The following is a 17005-nucleotide window of genomic DNA, read 5'->3' on the forward strand; positions in this document are numbered from 1 at the left end:
GGCATTGGATTTGCCATTTTTGGTTTAGAACATTTTGTAACCTGTTTTAAACATGAAATGCGATGATCTATAACCCAGTTGTGACGGTGTAATAATATCTAAAAATGGTAGCTAGCTAGTTTGAAGCTCTGAGCTTGGTTGGGCTCCTGAACTGCGGGGGCAGCAGAGAGCGCACGCGCCCGAGCACAAGGGAAGAAGTTCAGCGAGTCGACAAGTCGTGCTACGCTAAATCATCAGAATATTACATATAAACAAATAACACAACACTTTACATCTATTTATAAGACTGTCGGTTCACCACAGGTATGTATGTGAGTTTACTAAGCCGTTAAATTAGGCAAAATGCCGTGTTTACGCGAGCTACGCGGTTGTTTGTAGCGAAGTAGCTAGTTAGCTAGTGCTAGCTAGCTTACGTGGCTAACCGTTCACTTTTTGCTCCGATGAGCAGAAACGCATTAACTAGAGTTCATTATTTAATTAATTCTTGCTTTTTCCACGGTAGGGCGGGTTTTATGTGTTTTATATTTTGATATTTTAAATGAAAATTGAGATTTCTGTCTGTATTCTGTTAATAATCTTGTTTAAACTAGGTTGACCAAACGTTAACTGCGTGCTAATGTTAGCTAGTTAACCAGCTAAGTTAACTGTTAGCTCCTCAAGACTCACCAGGCCTCAATCTAAGCCTAGGCAAATAATACCTAACTTATATAGCTAATCATATTTTAGGCATGAATATATAATAAAGGACTTTTCCATGTAACAGAAAAGTGTGTCCATAGTAACCGAGAAGTTAAATGGCCTCATGTGAGGGCGCACAACACCAGTATACCGTGGCTTAAAATGCCCCCAAAAATGAATGAATGAATGAATGCAGTTTATAGTGGTGATTTAACAATGCATCTGTTAGATAATAAACATTATATTCTTCATCTAGAACACACAAAATAGTGGTGATTGTGTCCTATAGGTCCCCCAAAATATCAAGGTAGAAAAATAATATTTAGAGGCTTAAACCGTTCCATTCATTTAATAAAGGGCTCCCTCAGTTTTACTGAAGTGATCCCTGTAAACTGCTTTAAGGTAAAATAGTCTGTTTGTGCATGTTGAATTTTATTTAGATTGCCCAGCTCAACATTGAACACACTTGAAAGTGGCTAAGTTTTGGTCTTGTCTACATTACTCAGCTTTCCTTTGACAGAATGGCAGCAGACTGGTTGGGCAGTCTTGTTTCGATCAACTGCGGGGCAACATTAGGAGTGTACCAAGGAGAGGTCTCCTCAGTTGATCAGACCAGTCAAACCATTTCCCTCAGACAGCCGTTTCACAATGGAATCAAGTGTCCAGTGCCTGAGGTCACCTTCAGGTAGGTGTTGACCTTTTTTTTTTTTTTTTACTGCACCGACAAATGTCGGATTTGAGTTTTAAGGCCTGATGCAGCCTTTTAGATTTGCATGTGTTGGAGGCTTTCTAATGTTAATTCTCCTGTGGTGTGTCTCAGTGCTATGGACATCAAAGAACTCAAAATCCTGGAAATTCGTAATGGCTCCAATGGAGTCTCAAAGAGGAGTCTTCCTGACTCAAGCTCCTCGACTGGCTACAACGGACGCAAGGATAAAGGTGGAGGGTGTGGAGGTAATGGTCACATCAACAGTGCTCCTGTGACTGTACCGAGTAAAGCAGAACCTCGCCTCCAGGAGGGCGGCATGTCTCCATCACAGCACTATTCCAAGAGTTATGGAGAGCGGCATGTGGACATAGTGAGCCAGAATAAAGGCTTCAGACGAAGACACAACTCATGTAAGTTTCTCATAAACTCATGCTGTTTGACATTATGTGTAAATTTAATTTTTATTCAATGAAGAAAATCAAAATCAAAGGAAAAACAGCCGTGGAATGACCAGAGTGTTTCTGTCTTTTTCTTTCAGGGTCTTCAAGCAGTAGGGGTGCAAATCAGGCCACCCCAAAAAAGAATGGGTCAAAGAATGGTCAGATGAAGAATAAAGATGACGAATGTTTTGGAGACGGCATGGATGACGTCCTAGACGAAGACTTTGACTTTGAGGGGAACTTGGCTCTCTTTGACAAGGCGAAAGTGTTCTCACAGATAGAGTCATCAGATCGGCGAGGAAATGGTGCGCGGTCCCGGGGCACTCCTGCAGAGCAGACACCCTCGCGCTACCGGCATGACGAGAACATTCTAGAAGCTAAACCTGTCGTTTACAGACAGATCACTGTGCCTCAGCCTGGGGCAAAGGAATACAGCACTGGTAATTGTTGTCTTGGAAAATAATGATGTAAATAATTATTGCGAGGGATGCCCAGTGGTGTGGGAATCATATCAGTAACAAAAGATGAAAATGAGCTCTGTCTTGGTGGGACCTATTTTAAAAAAAAAAAAAAAAAAAAAAAAAAAAAAAGCAGTGCAGGCTGAAACGCTCCTAAGAATCACAGTGTAAATAGGTGGCGCTAAACTATGTAAATGAGCCCCATCATATCAGAGAAACAATGAATTTGGATTGGGCTGTTTTGCTGCATATAGATTGCTATAGATGATGCATGTTTTGGTAACATTCAGATTTACATGATATGGGCCCTTAGATGTTTAGATTTTGCGTTGTGTTGTAATTTTAGTTCTATGGAAGAATAGACCGTTTAGTTGGTGCTGCACTACTACACCAAACCTTTGACATTTGTTAATGTCACTACATTTATAAATATCTCTCTATGGCTAATCCAGGTGGCTTTAGTACCAATTTCAGTGCATTCCTAGGGTTTGCCTTTCATGAAGTCGAAGTTTGTTGTACTCTTTGATAATACTGATACTTTAATCCCTTCTCTTTTCCAAGACTCGGGACTGGTGGTCCCTAGTATCTCATATGAGTTGCACAAGCGCTTGCTGAGCGTGGCAGAGAGTTACGGCCTCTCTCTGGAGCGCAGGCTGGAGATGACTGGTGTATGTGCTAGTCAGATGGCACTTACACTGCTCGGAGGCCCAAACAGGTGAGTGTGTAAATTTAACTTAGTAGAAAGACGTATGAGATGTTAATCTGTGCCACTTTTTCTCATTCCTACTTTTATGAAAAGTTGTGAAATACAGTGCACACTCAGACTTTCCCCCCACCTTTCCTAGGCTCACCCCTAAGAATGTGCACCAGCGACCAACGGTGGCGCTGCTTTGTGGGCCACATGTCCAAGGAGCTCAGGGAATAAGCTGTGGCCGCCACCTGGCCAACCATGAAGTGGAAGTCATCCTCTTCCTTCCAAACTTTGTCAAGATGCTGGAAGCAATTACCAGTGAACTAACACTCTTTGGCAAGACGAGTGGAAAACAGGTGTCCAGCGTTAAAGGTAATAATGTGCTGTGCACTCACCCAAAAGATACTGCTTAGAAATTCTAGTAATTTGAATTGTGTGGCTTGTTTTGTAATAGAAAATCAAAAATGGACCTTAGAATTGAAAATCCTATGAAATATATTGTCATCAGTATGTTACACATTTGCCTCATCCCTAATAGTATCAAGCGTATTGATGCTCTTTTTCTTGACTGTAATTTGTTGCTGTGTTTTGCATTCTCTTAGACTTGCCTGATACCCCAGTGGACCTGGTCATAAATTGCCTCGACTCTCACGAGAACACTTTCCTGAGGGACCAGCCATGGTACCGGGCCGCTGCTGACTGGGCTAACCAGAACCGGGCCCCTGTGCTAAGTATAGATCCTCCGGTAAACGGGCAGGAGCAGGCTGTGGAGGCCAAGTGGTCCCTCTCCCTGGGACTTCCGCTCCCGCTGCCTGAGCGAGCAGGCCGTGTCTACCTGTGTGACATAGGTCTTCCTCGGCAAGTATTTCAGGAAGTGGGCATCAAATACCATTCCCCCTTCGGCTGCAAGTTTGTTATTCCGCTACACACGGCGTGAGCAAACTATAGCCCTTTACCATGACCTGTCATGTCAGGGTACGGGGTCACAGAGCCAATACCTGCCTTAATTTTTTTCCTCCCATTTTTCCAAGCCAGTGGTTGCTTTAAACTATATTTGAAGCAAATCACGAACACAGAAAAGAGCAGGATTTTGAGGCTCCATTAAAAGGGAAGAGGAGCAGAGGACAGCAGCCAGTGCATCAACCAGCCTGTGAACCAGCATTGAGCCTCCTGCAACCTCCTGTTTTTCATTTTGAATGGAACAGTCTTTTTGGAACGGTGATTTCTTCGTAGTCTTTCTAGACTAAAGATGTCATTCTGTCTGCAAGGGTCAGATCTGTTGCAGAGACTGTGTTTCATCCTTTTGCATCAAATCAAGCCTGGAACAACACTGCTTGGGACTCATTTTTTCTGTGATCTCTCTAGCTAGACTTTACCCTTTTCATTTTAAAAACTGAAGAATTCTTTTGTAGTCAGATATACTCATTTTAGGTTCATTCTGAAATGATGAATATCTGTAGCATGTGGGGATTTCCTTTGTTTCTAAGCTGGTGCCATTGTGATCAAAGTCAGCATTCAAACGCAAACTGAGCACAAGGCTTTTTGTTTTAAGATAGAGCCTCGTCTGGCTTTCTGTTGACCAAGCAAAATGGGATCCGTAGTAACTGGCTCACTGGCTTATTGTGATCAGTGTGTTTTCAAAGCCAGACTGCCTAGTTTTATTTGTCAGGCACGAGTGGTCGACTGATTTCTATGAATGAGTTTCTTTTCAGTGAAATCGATTGATTGATTTGTATCATCTGATATTATTCGAAGAGTTTATTGAAAGGTCTATTTTTTACAAGACTTGTGGAATAGTGTGTCTGTCTCATGTGACCTGGTATTGTACAGCATTAAGTAATCTTATTTTGGAACTGTTATGTGCACAGACCTAGTGTAACATTTGTAATATTTGGACCCTTCTACATGGGCCTTTTCATTGTTGTATATGTATACAGCTGTTTCTAACCATAAGGTTCATTTTAGTTGACCTAAAACAAGATACTTTTCATTCTACAATTGGCTTTAATTGTTAGACAATAAGAATGAAACTTGTAAACTGTGTTTCAAATGGTTACAGGTAAGGCTTGTCTTGTAAGTTTCAAAGGCGTGATGTCTTACTTTCATCACCCTAGGTACCGTATTTTGGTTTGTAATATTTTTGTCTAGGTTGCCCTGATTTATGCAGCTGTTATTCAAGTTGTCTGTTCGTTGTATGATGTTCTGTCTATTTGACAATTGCACTTAAGCTTGTTTGTCGATTAGGAGACTTCACAGCCTGCAGTTTTCGGTGGTTGAATCTCCATATAAAACAGTCTGTGGGAATGAGTGGTGATATTTGGGAAAGCTGCCCACAGATGTGCCAATATCTCATGGTTTAGCGCTCCCCCGCTACTGTATTGTACAGTTATGCCACAGTTCTGTTGCTGATATTTACTATTAGATTTTGAGAGAACAAAAAACAAGCAAGCTGACTAACAAGAAAAAATTAAAAACAGCTCTGATCTGTAATGAAGTGCTTCTGAATGGAATCACTAAGGAAACTCCCTTTTGTAAATCATATGGATTTGTTTCTCCTTATCCTCTTCAAATGATAAAAGCTGTATTATGAGTCTCGGCTGGGCCAGCAAAAACGTCACGTCGGTGTATATAGTTAAATACCAGTACATACAAACACAATGGCTCATTAAAAGCTCAGTATGTCACTTCTTTAATGAAGGGCAGTATTGGAGTATTGCATATCATTGGTTTTGTTGCAGATTCAGATTTCCAAGAATGGTGTTTAGGATTACTGTCAACTTCTGTGGTCAGTTAGGTTGTCCTTACCTCTTGCATGCCGGGAGTTGTGAATTATGCTGTCATTGGTACACCACTGGAGAAAAAAGTGCCAAATGTACAGCCAATTAATACCAGCAGTTAACCTTGCACTGGCTACAGTAGTTTGATGATGGTGATGCTGTTGATGTGTAAGCAACCCGGCTTACGTTTTTTTTTTTTTGTTGTTTCGCTGAAGGGTGATGAATCAGCACGGTCCGGTTAGACATATTAAAGCAGTTGATCAGCTCGTTTTTCACCTGTTCAGAGATCTAGGCCTCCTAATTCTTGACATTGAGAGCAACGTGGTGAGCACTTTTGAAGTCCTTATCATTCACTGTAGGCCATGACTTGGCCTTAAACAATATTACATATAGAACAGATTTTGAACCTATGCAGTGATGAGGCAACTTCAAAATTTAAAATACTTGCTGGTGTTTGATAATACCTTATAGCTTACGCAAGACAAGCTTTAGTAAAGCTGGTCCCCCACTTTTTTTTTTTAATTATAAAAACTAACCTTTGATTTAACGCCTTTAGAACCAGTTCCCCAGACCTGGAATTCTCAATGGTGATTTGCAATAAGCCCTGCCGTTTAGTCTAAGACTAAGCTCAATCATTGTCTGGGAAACTTGGCCCCTAGGATCTAGACCTAATTTGCTGCTTGCATAGCATAAAATTCTGTTTGTGCTGCCCATCAAGTGCTTCATATGCCAGAAATTCATTGGAATTTTCTTAGTATTCCTAAAATAGCTTTAGTTTAGTGAGTCTGGGTATGCAGAGTTCAATCTTACTGCAGAGGTCATTTTCTGTTAAAGAATGAAGCCTCTTTCTTTTTTGTTGTTAATCCCAAATCACCACTCCAGAAGTAACTGCTGGTTGTTGTCTTTTTTGCATTAGTAGCAGTGTGTGATATCCGAGCACTGAGTTTACGTGAGTGCAGAGGGAGAAATGCGCTCGTATGTTAATCATTCCTGAATGTGAGGTTTAACTCGTTTAGTCTTTCAGAGAGGCATTTTACATTTACTTCTGAAAACAGACCAAGAACTGACTCTGAGCCTCTCCGCTGTTCTAGCATTTGGCTATAGCTTCTATAGCTTGGATGTACATTTCATTTTCTCAGATTTGTTTTCTAGTGGTCATTTGCTGTTCTCATAACTGATGCTAGTGACCTTTTTGTTTTTGAGGTTTCTTATTTGTCTGGAATTATGAAGGATGCTTGACTTTTCTTTTCATCTGCGATGTGTAGGGCATCAACAAAGACTGTAGGTGTCAGGCCCTGGCCAGCACAAGCCAGTTCTACTTGATGGGGCCTTGTTGTGTGTGCAGTCGTGTTCACTGTTCAGATTAATCAAAAGAAACATTTCTGAATATGCTTCAGTTTCTCTTCTGCTGGTACCTCCTTTTGGTTAGCCACTCTTGACAAAAGCATGCAGTAAGCGTCACGTCACATTGAAGATTCATTGCTTCACCTTTTAAGAAGCAACACAAGCTATCGTTTAGTATCAGACTACTATGTGACTTCGTTTGGGGGAGAACTTGATTTGCAATCCAGTGATCATGTGTTACATCACTGTGCTGAGTGGTTTGGGTGGCAATACACAGGTATTGAAACCCTTATTGTCTGGCGGTAGGCTGTCCAAATCGAGTCTAAGTGAATAAAGAGAACAAATGAGACTATCTGGAGTGTGGGGTTTTATTCTTCTGGTTTTATGGAACATCCATTTCTGTTAATGTATGTGCACAGATCAGTCATCACATTAAACCACTGACAGGTGAAGTGAGTAATAGTATCTGTGCCACTTTGACCAGACCCAAACTGTGAAGGCTAGATGACTCTGTTGGGGTTTCTCCAAAACTAAAGGGCTGGTGGGGTGTTCCTGCTATGCAGTGGTCAGTATCTACTGAAAATACTCCAAGAAAGGACAACCGGCGCCAAGAGTCCTTGGTATCCATGGCTCACTGATGCAATCTGTGGAGGCCCGACCGCCCAATTGACAGGATTAAAAGATCTGCCCGACAGATGCCAGCCGGGGACCTTCAGAGGGCTTGGGGAGTCTATGCCTTGATGGGTCAGAGCAGTTTTGGCAGCACAAGGAGGACCTACACAATGTTAGGCATTACAATTAGGTTTTAATGTTCTGTCTGATTGGTGGATTTGGCTTGTATGGAATATATTAGCCTATCTTTGGGTCACGGTAGATTTGTTGAGAGTTTTGTGCGTCAATACAAAACACAATACACGACTCAAACTGTTTGCTAATACTGGAGAAATGCCTTTCTTAGCTTTTCCCTTTACTTCTTAAGTGTCCTGGTATTGGCGTAGGGTTGATGACTGGTGGAATCGCCCGTCCGCTGCAGTTCTTCAGCTGAACTGAGGGTGTCGTTGTGCTCAAGTGTTTTTCAGTGTGGCGCGTCTCCTTAGAAACGCGCATGCGCGCTGGGGCGTATGTATAGCTTTGTGTGTGAGCGTGTTTTTAACACCTTGTGAGGACCACACCAAAAGTCCTCATGATATAACATCATTTTTGCTGATTCTTACAAGAAAACATGATGTTTTTACCACAAAAAAACTGTGAAATAAAAGCATTTTAGTCACTGAGATTGAGGTTAAGAATATGTTTATTCTTCTTCTTCTTCTTCTTCTTATTATTATTATTGGCTATAGTGAGTCAATAGATGTCCTGACAAATACAGCGCTCTCTCTCTTTCTATATATATATATATATAATATATATATTATGTGTGTATATATATATTATGTGTATACATATATATATATATATATTATGTGTATACATATATATATATATATATTATGTGTATACATATATATATATATATATTATGTGTATACATATATATATATATATATTATGTGTATACATATATATATATATATTATGTGTATACATATATATATATATATATTATGTGTATACATATATATATATATATATATATATATATATATATTATGTGTATACATATATATATATATATATTATGTGTATATATATATATATATATATTATGTATATATATGATGTATATATATATTATATAACATATTACTGTATATACTGTATACATATATAATAAAAAAGTCAAATGCAAAGTAATGCACCATTCACTAATTCCACTGGATGGATATATATATATATTATGTATGTATATGCATATGCCCTCCCACCAATCTAGGGCCTGATGGTGGGAGGGCCTAATGTCTCCAGGGTTTGGGTTGGGACAGAAGCAGCATACAGAATTCCCCACAAAGACAGGAATACAAACCAGTGTGTGTGCGCTTCCTTTCGGTGGCCTGTGTGTGTGTATGTGTGTGAGTGAGAGAGAGAGAGAGAGAGAGAGAGAGACACAGTGCTAACGACAACTGGAGCAGCAGGGCAAACCCCCCGTAGCTCTGCTGCTCTGTGGTTCCGTTTCTAACCTGCAGACATTCAGCAACAGATAGAAAGCTCCCGCCAGTCACTGCGCCACACTCCTGCTCCGCTTCTCTACAGCCCGAGCTGGAGTCAGGGCTCCTGCAGGCTGTGGGCAGCGGCGTTCTCGGTTCACGCCTCCCGCTATTGTCTCGCTGCGTGTCGGTCAGGCTGCTGGGAAGCGAGCGCTGTTTTTCTTCTTCACACCGGAAAAGCGAGCAGACCGCGGCTGCGTCCTGCCCAAGAGCTGCTGCTGCTGCTGCTGCTGCTGCTGCTTTCACCCGGAGCCGCACAGAAACCAGGCGACTGGACAAGCTTAAAATCATCTTCTCAGCCCCTCTCCACCTGGAAACCAACAATAACGACCGGACACAGGTATCTAACCACACTCGTCAGGTTCTCCTCTTTACCACCATCTGCTGAGGAGCCACAACAACGCAGTTATCCGCTGTTCATCTTGTTTTGGCTCTTCGTGTTTTTCCATTCGTCGTTGATGAATGAGCGTTACTGATCAGGTTACAGTCTCAGACTGGCTGCTTAAGCTCTTCGTCTCTTCAGATCATTGGGCATCTCTGTCCAAGCCCTGTTTTTACCCTGAAATGCCAAGGACCGAGAATGGGCTGCCTGTAAATTGGGATACTGGGGTGTCAGAGGGGCTTGTCTGCTGGACAACTGTCCAGTCACAAGTGGACACATTTGTGTTTTGGTGGTCCCAGAGTTGTTGGATCAGTGTCCAGCACAGTTTGGTGTTTTCCCTGTTCAAACACACCCTGGCAATTAATAGCTCAGTTGGATCAAGTTTGTTTGAGCAGGGAAATCACCAAAGGGCTAGACTGTCCATCCAGGAGTGTGAGAAGACTCCTGAAGACTCCTGAAGACTCCTGTTCTCAAGATCCCAAGTGGCCATTTAAAAAAGCCTACATAATATAATAGATAAATCTACCCAATATATACTGTAGTAGTGCTGTGTCCACCGTTAAAGACTGCTGGGGTGCAGGAAGCGAGTGGTTCTCTGGTTAATTGCACTATAGTGAACCCCCAATGCTCTAAAGTGACCCTCGGCCAAGCAGCAAGAAGTGGGACCGCCTTATATTTCCCACTTGTGTTATGTTGTCATGGTTTCTAGCAAGTGTTTCTGTTTGAATGTATGACTTTATGAATTTGGCCTCCAGAGGAAAGGTCAGCGAATGAGGCCGTGGTGGGGCGGCGCTGGATGTGCTGCACGTTTGAGCACATCTGTACTGATGGTGAAAAGCTAGGGCCTCTGAGAAAGCATCATGCTTTTTCCCTAGCCTAGGCCCTAGCTTTTATAACAACAAATAACTTGTGTGTGTATATATATATATATATATATATATATATATATATATATAGCAAATAACTTGTAATTATAAGAAAAATAGCTTTCAATCCGTCTGATGTTTTTCAGAATGTGGTTTGACAGTTCTCCGTCTGTCCGTGCCTCGAAAATGAAATACAGTGGTCTAGTTTTATGAGCCAACCCATCAACAATAGAACAGTTAGACATTGATCTAAACAGCATGCACTGAATAACCGGCTCGATTGCAGCCTTTAATCACGCATAAGCAGCCTTGCTATTTAGACCAAATGCCTCCTTTGTTTTTGATTTTTTTTATGTAATATATTTAAAAATGTCCCACCAGTCAAATAGCCAATTATTCAAATGCAAAAAAAAAGCCCCAGTGTGTTTTTGGAGCTGATTTGAATTAATGAACAAGAGATGGATTTAGACCTGCTGGCCTCAGAAGGTCACTTCCTCCTCCTCAACACAAAGCCCAGACTTTGACCTGGCTGACTGATTTCATCATAATACTCTTGCTAGAACCACACATCAGCATAAGCCTTCTCATTACACACCATGAACCACACAAACTGTTTGGATCAGTATGGGTGAAGAACATGAGTGGTAAATACTCTGTGATGGCAATATAGAAAGTCTGGGAATTTGGTCAGGGCAAGGTACAGTTTTACAAGCCATTTTGAACCCAGTGCAGTGTTTTGGTCTTGTAATTCAATTCAGATTTTTTTTCTTTATTTAAAAATGTTGTTTGGTGAGTTTACAGTGAGGCCTCGTAGCATTGCATAGCCTTTTGGTATATCATATGTTTTTGCAATTTTAGCGCCATCCTGCCAGCGCTGTGTGCGGTTTGCTAGCTGAAGAGATGGTTAAGGCAGATCGGCTAGGGTTAGCTTTCAGCCTAGCACGGATCCTCCTCGTTTCCCCTTTCCCTAGAGTCTGGTGGTGATGTGCTGCTCTCCAGTGTTGCTGAAGCACAACTGTGGCAGAAATTACTTCAGAAAAGTGACTAGAAGTAATGAAAACACCATGTTCTCCTGAAGTTGTGTTTTACTGCATTCTTAGCTTTGACCAGGTTTTCGCTGGTATGTCAGTGTGCATCCCTGATATGTACCTATTATTTTGGTATGAATACATACTTGGTTATTTGGGCTTCAAATAAAATACTTATGACTTCCCAAATTAAATATTTTACCCTTTCTGCTTTATACTTTTCATTTAGGCCTTTGACAGTCAGTTTATATATTTCTGCAGTTGCACATATTTAATTATTTGATGAAAATATTTTACCAAATTTTAATACCAAAATGAAACTGCTCCAAAACGATGCCAGTCTGTCTTTGTGTTGGGACCAGTACCTCACCATTAGTTTCCACACCACACACTACTGTGGCACAAAGAAAGCCTTTAATTTAATAAATTTGCCATTATTTTTTATACGTCAGTGTGTGTTTGAATGTAGATACTTCTTGACGTTCACGCCAGCATATCTTTCCTCCATACTTCCTCTTTTATTGGCTAAGATTGTGATTCAGTGCTTTCACCACGGTACAGTTTCTCTGGGCCTTTCCCACCCTTGCTGAATAATGTAGAAGCCTTTTAAGGAAGGAAAGTAATGATGCTGTTTGTCCTTTTCTGCTTTGTGTTTTTACTGTAATATTAATGCTGTAATCTTTGGGTAGGTTTGTACAGAAATTGGTTCATTTGCTTTTACACACTCTAAGCAAAAAGCGTTATTTGATGCATACTGAAAGTGGAACCCTTCTTGATGCTGTAAAGAACAACGGTTAAAGGTTGTATATAAAATACAACCATCTGTCCAAAGAATTTTCCACCAGTCCAAAGAGTTGATTAACCAGCAAAAATTCATTTAAGCATCCCAATGGTTCTTTAAGTTATCCCACAGATTTGCAGAACCCTTTTTTTAAGTGCTGGTTGCTTCCCTACACTCTAATCAAAAAGGGTTCTTTGACTTTTAACACTAGTAAAATCCTTCCCGTTGGTCCACTTTTTAACCAAGCATCCAAGGGTTCTTTGACTTTTGGCGATAGTGGAATCCTTTTGGGGCTATACCGGGTCTTCATAGAACGATTCTCAAAGGGCCTCTCACCCATCTGAAGAACCCTTCAACCAGGCAATGAGCCATGTAAGCATTTAGATGTTGTGGTTTTGCATAGAACCATTGGCTTTTCTGAAGAACCTTTCCAGAACCCTGTTTTAGAGTGTTGTGATATGTTGTTGTTATTAAAACTCTAAACTCTAAAGGGGTTCTTTGACTTTTGACCTTAGTGGAATCATTTTGGGGCTATAAAGGTTCTGCAAAGAACAATCCTCAGAGGGTCCAGAGCCATGTAAGCATTTAGATGTTGTGGTTTTGCATAGAACCATTGGCTTCACTAAAGAGAACCTTTCCAGAACCCCTTCCCCCCCTCACCCCTTACATAACCCAGGTCAGATGATCTGCATGATCTGCATGACAGCCAGTGTGGTATTTTTTCACACTTTTCATTGTTCCACAGAACACTTCTTCATTTTGCAACAGGCGGCCTTATTGTGCTTCTAAAACCATGGTTGAAGTTTGTGTCCTGGATAGAACGTTTGGATGCTGAGCCCTGTCATTTGCTGTGGGATTTCCCCTGCCCTGAATTACTCTTTATTTGCTCAGCTTCCTTTCCTTAGGCTCTGAAAAAGACTCTGTGGTGCAGTGGCCTAACTTAAGCTTTACAGGCCTCAGTTTGTGGTATTTACAGTACAGTGAAACCATTGCTTGTTTACTGTCTCTGCACAGCCCGAGCGCTACTACTTTTTTTCATTTATTTATTTTAATGTAACTCTGGCCTTATGAATGCCAGGCAAGTCTGAGCTACCGATATGTCGCTGCCCTATATATCAAATCCTCCTCATTTTCACACCCCCTGCCCCCCCAAACAACCCCTTATGTGGTTTCAGAAGCAGGAACGGCTTTGATGCTGTGATAAGTTGCAGCAGCTACTCCAGGCTGCGCTTGTGCACAGCGTCTCGAGAAGAAAAAGGCTTCGGTTGAAACCCGCCCTCATATGTACAGCGTAAACAGGATGAGCGTTGAGTTTGCTGTGTGTCCCCCAGGCCTCTGGCTTCACGCAGGCGCGCTCTTGCAAGATCCCACAGAGAGGAACCGCTCAAAAGGCTGAGTGTCACTGTGTGAATGGGTTGTCACACAGCATCAGCGGGACATGAACACGTCAAAGTGCATCCAGTGACCTGCCATACACCCTCAGTTACGACCCGGGCAGCATGACGGCGAGTCCAATGTAGTTCATTCAGATCAGGACTGGACTGATGTATCATTTCACTGAAATCGACCAGTTTTAGCCAGTGTAAGTAAGAAGAGTTAGGCTGTTGCTTTTGGTTTACTAAGCCATTCAGATTCAGTAATTATGTAATTACATATTTAATTACTTAGTTAATTTTCAGTTTGCGTTCAGTAGTTGAAGTCTGCTTCAAGACTTCTAATCTTATAAATGCACACCGTAATGACTAATATATAAAAACTTCTATTCTTCTGTGACAAGCTATTCCAAAATAATATAATATCAATAACTGATAGCTGCTAACTGATTAAATATCGGCAGATTGATCGCCATCGGAACCGATAAATTGGCAGTAATATCTAGGACTGGAAATATTGCGTTATAGCACGCAAGACAGAAAGTTATTGTATTGTGTATGAAGTGAATTCAGTCCCATGTTCTGTATAATTCAACTATTTAAGTAATTGTTTAATTACTAAATAGTTTAAGTGCATTCATTAAGTAGCTTCAGTAATTAAGGTAATTCAATAATAATAAGTACTTGCAGTTTATGATTTGCCTGTTTTAGAAGAATAGTTTGACAAAACAATTGAATGAACTTCATTCATCACTCAATCATTTAGCCTGGATATATTTGTATGATGTGACCATCATAACCGGAACTACTTTTAGCACCATATGTGATATCATTCCACACATGTGGTCCAGTTTGAAAGTGGAGTATTACTAGAAAGCAGGGCGTTGTGTGGAAGATAATGTAGTTCCAGTTTAACTAATAATATTTTAAATAAATTAACATCAGATATCTCTATGTTTTGCTGATCAAATGCATCTTAATGGTTAAAATTCATATTCACTGATTTTTCTTATTAATGTAAGGATAAATTAATATTTCTTATATCTTTCATATACCCAACGTCAGGGGTGGGCACTTCCGATCCTGGAGGGCTGGATTCCTCCACAGTTTTGTTCTTTTCCTGATTCAGCTCCTGATTCAACTCCTGATTCAACTCCTGATTCAACTCACTCAGTTAAGTAGGTCCGTTAAAGCAGGCCAATCAGCAAACTGTGCTGGACTCCGGCCCCCGTTTCCCACCCCTGACCTACACAAATGCGTCCTCAGCAGTGTAAAAGTATCAGTACTGGGTGAGCAAAAATATCCATCTGCTGCAATTTAGAAGGACGCTTAACACAGTACAGTCAGTTACCGAGCTGACCGTCTGAAAACCTGTAAGCTTTAGGTAGAACCTGATCATTTAAGACCACACAAACACTCATGACCCACTCATTTCACTTCATTGGTCATTTTTAGAATTTGCACACTGTGATTCTGAGCGAGGTTCTCTCACCGCTGGTCATGTACTGTTTTCTCTCCTGTGGGTTTTTTTGTCATGCCTGAATTGTTAGTTCATATTTGAAGTGCAGTGAAGTGCATCAAATCCCACACAGACTTGTGCGCATGATTCAGTGTCAGATGGTGTGCTGGTGTCATTGCCCAGCTGTGTGCAGCTGTTTTGCTTTTTTTTTCCTTCAGCTAAAGGCTCGCAAGGACAAACATCTGAAGTCGGTTAGGGTGGAGTGAAGTTGGCCACCTCTCCATGCCTTTTTTTTTCTCTCTCTCTCTCTCTCTCTCTCTCTCTCTCTCTCTCTCTCTCTCTCTCTCTCCCCCCCCCAACGACTTGTCACACATACACACGCTCAACACAAACCCACAGCGCTTCACTACTTGCATGTCATTACAGACCCAGCTCTGTCAGTCAGTCTCTTCTTCTATGAGCTGGTATTTGTGGAAGCCTGTTGTCTTTTCCACTGGTAGCAGTTTGACAAGGCTTGTTGGTACATTAAAGGTAAAGGTGCACGTATTTGTCAGCGAATTTTGTACAGCGAAATGTGTCCTCCGCATTTAACCCATCTGATAGTGAACACACACTCACACACACACATGTGTTAGGGGCAGTGAGTACACACACACACACCCAGAGCAGTGGGCAGCCAACTCCAGCGCACGGGGAGCAGAGAGGGTAAAGGGCCTTGCTCAAGGGCCCAACAGTGGCAGCTTGCCGAGCCCGGGAATCGAACCCACAACCCTGTTATCGATATCCCGGCGCTCTAACCGCTGAACCACCACTGCCCCTGCAGGGTGGACTGACTGACCGCGGGCCTGGTGATTGGTGACAATGGAGCGGAGGCAGGATAGAGAGCAGATGAATAGGAATAATTACTCAGAACAGGAGCTCATACTCTTTGCTCACACTGCAGGGCTTCCGCTTACTGCTTTGCAGGGGTGTATGATGGTGTACTGAAGATGGTGATTCAAATGTGTCAAGTTGGTAATGAATCAGTTTGATGAAGCACATCTGTATCTGGAGTGTACTCAGTATGAAAATGCACATTTGACACAGTAGGTTGCTCTGCAAACATAGCATACTAATTGACTATACTGCTTGGCATAGTTATTTATTGAGGTTATTATTGTGTATTTTAGATAGAATATTAATACATTTATGTATGTTGCCACATTGCATTTTGCCACTGCTATATAAAACCATAAACTACTCAAATCTTTGCGTTCTAGCGATGTTTCAGACATTTAATGATGCTGTATTTATTGAACTCCAGATAAGCAGAATTTTTGGGTGATGCTGAACTAGTGCATTAAAATATCTTTATTTATAAATTATTATATATTTTGGCGTCAGCAAATTTAAAATAAAAATATTGGACATTGGAATTGGCCAAGAATCAGTGCATCCCTAAATATTTCCATGGTTGGCTTTGCATTGTGCCTGATATCTCTTATGCATGATAAAAGTCTTCAATCTGAGTCTCTTAATGCTCAGTATCATTAAGATGCTCAGGATCCGATCTTTGTGCTTGTATACGTAATCCAACCCCACAGTTTAGATCAGATGAGCTGCTGATTAATCTGTTCAGTAAAAACCCTTTATTTTTAGTGTCAGTTTCTATAATGAGATATTCTGGACTTAGTTTAGTAGAGACTTTTATAGTGTTTAATATCTTATAATCCAGTCTGACTCTCCTCCCTGACCAATCAGCTCCCAGCTCCTTTACAACACTGCCATCTTATCACTTCCTGTGTGTGTAGTGGTCCGCACTCTGGACTGATATCTGTTGCTCTTAAAAACAGAGAAAGGTGAACGGTTCATCGGTTCTCCCGGTTCTCAGAGTTT

At 41.2% G+C, this 17005-nt stretch overlaps 2 protein-coding genes across 5 annotated transcripts in view; both read left to right on the forward strand.

The window, feature by feature from the left end:
* The first annotated feature begins 153 nt into the window (after positions 1–153).
* Positions 154–7446, forward strand: edc3 (enhancer of mRNA decapping 3 homolog (S. cerevisiae)). 2 transcript variants are annotated; one of them, XM_072663922.1, is made up of 7 exons: positions 154–303; positions 1185–1363; positions 1499–1797; positions 1926–2267; positions 2847–3000; positions 3131–3348; positions 3579–7446. In XM_072663922.1, the coding sequence occupies exons 2-7, from the start codon at positions 1200–1202 to the stop codon at positions 3911–3913; spliced, it is 1512 nt and encodes a 503-aa protein (XP_072520023.1). In that variant the 5' UTR covers positions 154–303; positions 1185–1199; the 3' UTR covers positions 3914–7446. The 2 variants fall into 2 exon arrangements, with proteins under 2 accessions (XP_072520023.1, XP_072520024.1); XM_072663923.1 differs by having other exon boundaries at positions 1199–1363.
* A 1634-nt stretch (positions 7447–9080) lies between these two features.
* The window catches only part of csk (C-terminal Src kinase), a 39727-nt gene continuing 31802 nt past the window's right edge, over positions 9081–17005 (forward strand). Inside the window, exon 1 of one of the 3 annotated variants that reach the window (XM_072663299.1) lies at positions 9081–9581. The gene's annotated coding sequence lies outside the window, so the exon portion shown is untranslated. The remainder of the gene's footprint in view (positions 9582–17005) is intronic. The other 2 variants (XM_072663296.1, XM_072663298.1) reach the window with 2 other exon arrangements.

The sequence above is a fragment of the Salminus brasiliensis genome, chromosome 19 (genome assembly GCF_030463535.1).
Source record: "Salminus brasiliensis chromosome 19, fSalBra1.hap2, whole genome shotgun sequence".
Classification (NCBI taxonomy): domain Eukaryota; kingdom Metazoa; phylum Chordata; class Actinopteri; order Characiformes; family Bryconidae; genus Salminus; species Salminus brasiliensis.